The sequence below is a fragment of the Petaurus breviceps genome, unplaced genomic scaffold (genome assembly GCF_028583685.1).
Source record: "Petaurus breviceps papuanus isolate PSGF00001 unplaced genomic scaffold, PetGlider_PUasm1.0 37, whole genome shotgun sequence".
Classification (NCBI taxonomy): Eukaryota; Metazoa; Chordata; class Mammalia; order Diprotodontia; family Petauridae; genus Petaurus; species Petaurus breviceps.
The window spans coordinates 8573807-8577950 of NW_027186296.1; the positions used below are offsets into that span (position 1 = coordinate 8573807).

General features: G+C 37.4%; 1 protein-coding gene across 1 annotated transcript; it reads left to right on the plus strand.

Moving 5' to 3' along the window:
- Nucleotides 1-294: 294 nt before the first annotated feature.
- Nucleotides 295-775, plus strand: LOC138168840 (small ribosomal subunit protein uS9-like). Its single transcript, XM_069097724.1, has one exon. It carries the CDS (start codon nt 295-297, stop codon nt 736-738), a length of 444 nt encoding a protein of 147 aa, XP_068953825.1. The 3' UTR covers nt 739-775.
- Nucleotides 776-4144: the final 3369 nt, after the last annotated feature.

The following is a 4144-nucleotide window of genomic DNA, read 5'->3' on the forward strand; positions in this document are numbered from 1 at the left end:
CCCAACTGCCCTCCAAAAAAAAAAAGGCAAAACAAACAAACAAAAAAAACTAATCAACTAGAGCACCGGCCCAGGAGGTCCTGAGTTCAAATCTTGTCTCAGACACTTAACACAAAAAACTAGCCATGTGATCTAAAGAAAGTCACTTAATCCCAATTGCCTTGCCTTCCCTCCAAAAAAAAAAAAAAAGCAAAAAGAAAGGGAAGTGGTTGAATGAGAAAAAGTCTTTTTATCAAATTTCTCTAATAAAAGTTTGATATGCAAGATATGTAAAGAATATATATATATGTAGACATGCCATCCAAGGGGCCGCTCCAGTCTGCCCAGGTTTTCGGGCGAAAGAAAACAGCCACTGCTGTGGCTCATTGCAGGAGAGGCAATGGGCTGATCAAGGTGAATCAAGGGCGACCACTGGAGATGATTGAACTTTGCACCCTACAGTACAAGCTGCTCGAGCCTGTCCTCCTACTAGGCAAGGAACGTTTTGCTGGAGTTGATATCCGGGTCCGTGTGAAAGGAGGAGTCCACGTGGCCCAGATTTATGCTATCCACCAGTCCATCTCCAAAGCCCTGGTGGCTTATTACCAGAAGTATGTGGAAGAGGCCTCCAAGAAGGAAATAAAAGACATCCTTGTCCAATATGACCAAACCCTGCTGGTGGCTGACCCTAGGCGCTGTGAATCCAAGAAGTCTGGTGGCCCTGGAGCCCGGGCTCGCTACCAGAAATCCTATCGATAAGGCAACTGCTAGGATTGTGGGGTTTTTTGTTGTTGTTTTTTTTAAGCAATCGGGGTTAAGTAACTTGCTCAAGGTTACACGGCCAGTTATTTCTGGGTGTGGTGCTGAGTGTCTGAGCCCGGGATTCGATCTCCAGGTTATCTTGACACTGGAGTCGGTGCTCTTACTCGCTGTGCTACCTGGCCGCCCCAATTGTGGTTTTTTTTGCAATAAATTTGGTATATGACCTTTAAAAAAAAATCCCCATGTATTCCAAAATATTTTTATAGCAATATTTATCATTTTTTGTTATAGTTAAGAATTGGAAACAAAATAATTATCTATCAATTGGGGAATGGCTAAACGAATTGTGGTACATTAACATAATGGAATACTACTGCATTGTAAGAGATGGTATGTATGATGAATACAGAGAAACATGGAAAGATCTATATGAAGTGATATAGAGTGAAGTAAACAGAGCCAAGAAAGCAATAACTATAAAAATGTAAATGGAAAGAATAACAATATGCCAATCAAATATAAATGTAACAAAATTAAAAACATCAAGTGGGATTGGAATGAAGAGATATAAGAAGATAACTCCAACCTGTCCCTTTGTCTCCACAAAGTTGAGAAGTCCACAGGTGTTATATATTGCACATGTTTTTGGACTTCCTCAATGTATCAGTCAGTTGTATTTTCTTTTCTTTCTCTCAAAACAAATGTTACTAGTCATATGAGATGTCTCTGGGAGAAGAGGAAGAACACACAGGATACTACAGTGATATAAGAAAAAGAAAACATCAATAAAAAACTATTTTTAAAAAAGTCAATATTCCAGTTTCCAGTGAAGTGAGTCAAGATAAGATTCTCCACTAGATGGCAGAATGGGGGGGGGGGAAATAGTGATTATTTGCATCTTTAAAATGATATATACTTAAATGGCATTTTAATGACATTATCAATAAAGAGATGAACTTTTGGGGGTATATGTGCAGTACTGGACAGAAAACCTCCTAAGATTATCAAAGCTGAATACAACTATGCACTCCAGGTAATTTGTGGAGAGCATGATACTGCCTGAACAAATAAGAAAAGATTTCTGAGGATTATGAATTCCTAAACCAGAAACTGAAGAATTTAGGAGTAAAAGTTCTACTTCATATTGACACTAGCTATGTGACCTTGGACAAGTCACTTCATAGCTCTCAGCCTGTTTTCTCATTTGTAAACTGGAGAAAATAATAACATTTCTACTTCCCAGGGTCATTGTAAGGATCAAATGAGATGTTTGTAAAGAATTTTGCAAACCTTAAAGCAGCTAGGTGGCACAGTGTATACAGCACCAGACCTGAAGTCAGGAAGACTCATCTTTCTAAGTTCAAATAAGGCCTCAGACACTTACTAGCTATATGACCCTGGGCAAGTCATTTAATCCTATTTGCCTTAGTTCCTCATCTGTAAAATGAACTGGAGAAGAAAATGGCAAAAGCACTCCAGCATCTTTGCTAAGAAAACTTCAACTGGGGTCATGAAGAAATGACTGAGACAGCTGAACAACAACAAAAACCTTAAAGCATCACGTAGATGTTAGCTGTCCTTGCACCTAACACAAAGACCCTTAATAAATGATTGCTTAAATGAATGGTGAAATGAACTACCCCCTTCATTTCCCAAGGATGAACAAGATCCTAAGGGAGCAAAATAAGGGAGGCTTCTGCTAGTCCTAAAGGAAGGAAGGAAGTTAATATGTACCAGGCACTATGCTAAGAACTTTACAGATATTATTTCATGTGATCCTCACAACTTTGGAAGTTAAGTGCTGTTATTATTCTCATCTTATAGTTGAAGAAACTAAGGCAGACACAGGTTAAATGACTTGCCCAGGATCACACAGCTAGTAAGTTGCTGAGGTCACATTTGAACTCAGGTCTTCCTGACTCCAGGTCCAGCACTCTATCTACTGCACTACCTAGCTACCTCTAAGAGATAGTCACTCAACATCTTTTGTCCCTTTTCAGTTTTTTTGGAGGGAATAAATTGTCTGAATAGATAAGGTTTGAGACATTGTAAGTACACATAGTTGTATCTTCTTTTCTTCTTATTTGGTATAGATTTTGACTTTTGCTGTAACCAGGTGGTGATCTAAATTCCTATAGACAAGATTCTGAAATGATTACTATATTATTAACCAATTTTATATTATCCATTAAGATATGGTCAGTTTCAAGCTGTAAACAGTAGATTGATGAGTTCATGAACAATCTTCTATTCTTGGTATATGGAAACATTAATATTTGTTAAGTTCATAATAATTTTTCAGTGTTTCTCAAAAAAATTAGACAGTTTCATTTGGGGGAATATGCTTACCATGTACAATGCTTTCTAATTATCTTCTTGAAAACAGTATTCATAATGTACAGGCACGAGTCTTCAGAGTAACCTAGGATTTTACAGAACTCTGCCATGCTCTTATTTTCATTTCTATTACTTAACCTTAGTTCTAAACTCTGTACATTTGTTTTTTATATCTAAATCAGTTGAAAAGTCCCCTGAGCACCCACATTAGTCTCTTCCCATTTTTCCTCCTGATTGGAATTGTTTTCATTTGGGTCTTTGGAATTTCCTTTTTTGAGTAGCTCCCATCTCCCCTTGGCCAACTTTCCTAAAGCATTTATTAGAATCCTTAGCTCCCTTCAGAACTCAGTTCTTCTACATGAAACCTTTAAAATTCCTACCCTCCTCCTCCCACCAAAACTGCTTTGTATTTACTTATTTATGAGTATGTATTCCTCTAACCCCCAGAATGTCTTTGAGGTTAGAGACTGTCTGTTTTGTTTTGTTTTTCACTTGTACCCCAAGCACTTAGAGCAGTCAGTGAGGTTAAAGGTTAAAGTTAAAAGAGGTTAAGCACTTAATAAATGTTGATTGATTGACTGATTGATTTTTATATAGAATTCATAGGTCATTCGAGTTAGAAGGAACTTTAGAGACCATCTAATCCAGCTACCTCATTATATAGATAATAAAACTAAGGTCCAGAAAGGCCAAATGTCTTGCCCAAAGACACACAAGTAGAAAAATACAGAGCCTGGATTTAAAACCAGCTCCTCTGATTCCAAACCCATCACTCTATTGCCATACATAATCATCTTACTGAGTCCCAGAGAAGTAAAATTATCTGACCAAATTACCAGTGACAGAACTGGATCCAGAACCCGTCTCCTGTCTCCTAAGTGCTCTTTCCAATAAACTACATATTCATATTTCCCTCCCCCAAAACCTCTAATGTATTCCTATACTTAACAGAGTCTTGCGTGTAATTAATACTTAGTCTTTAAATATTTAATGATGGAAATGAAGATAAAGATGAAGATATGATGATGATGATGATGATGATGATGATGATGATGATGATGATGAT

Bases quoted from the DNA above. Each gene is read 5' to 3' on its own strand.
- LOC138168840 (XM_069097724.1), top strand. From the start codon at position 295: ATGCCATCCAAGGGGCCGCTCCAGTCTGCCCAGGTTTTCGGGCGAAAG.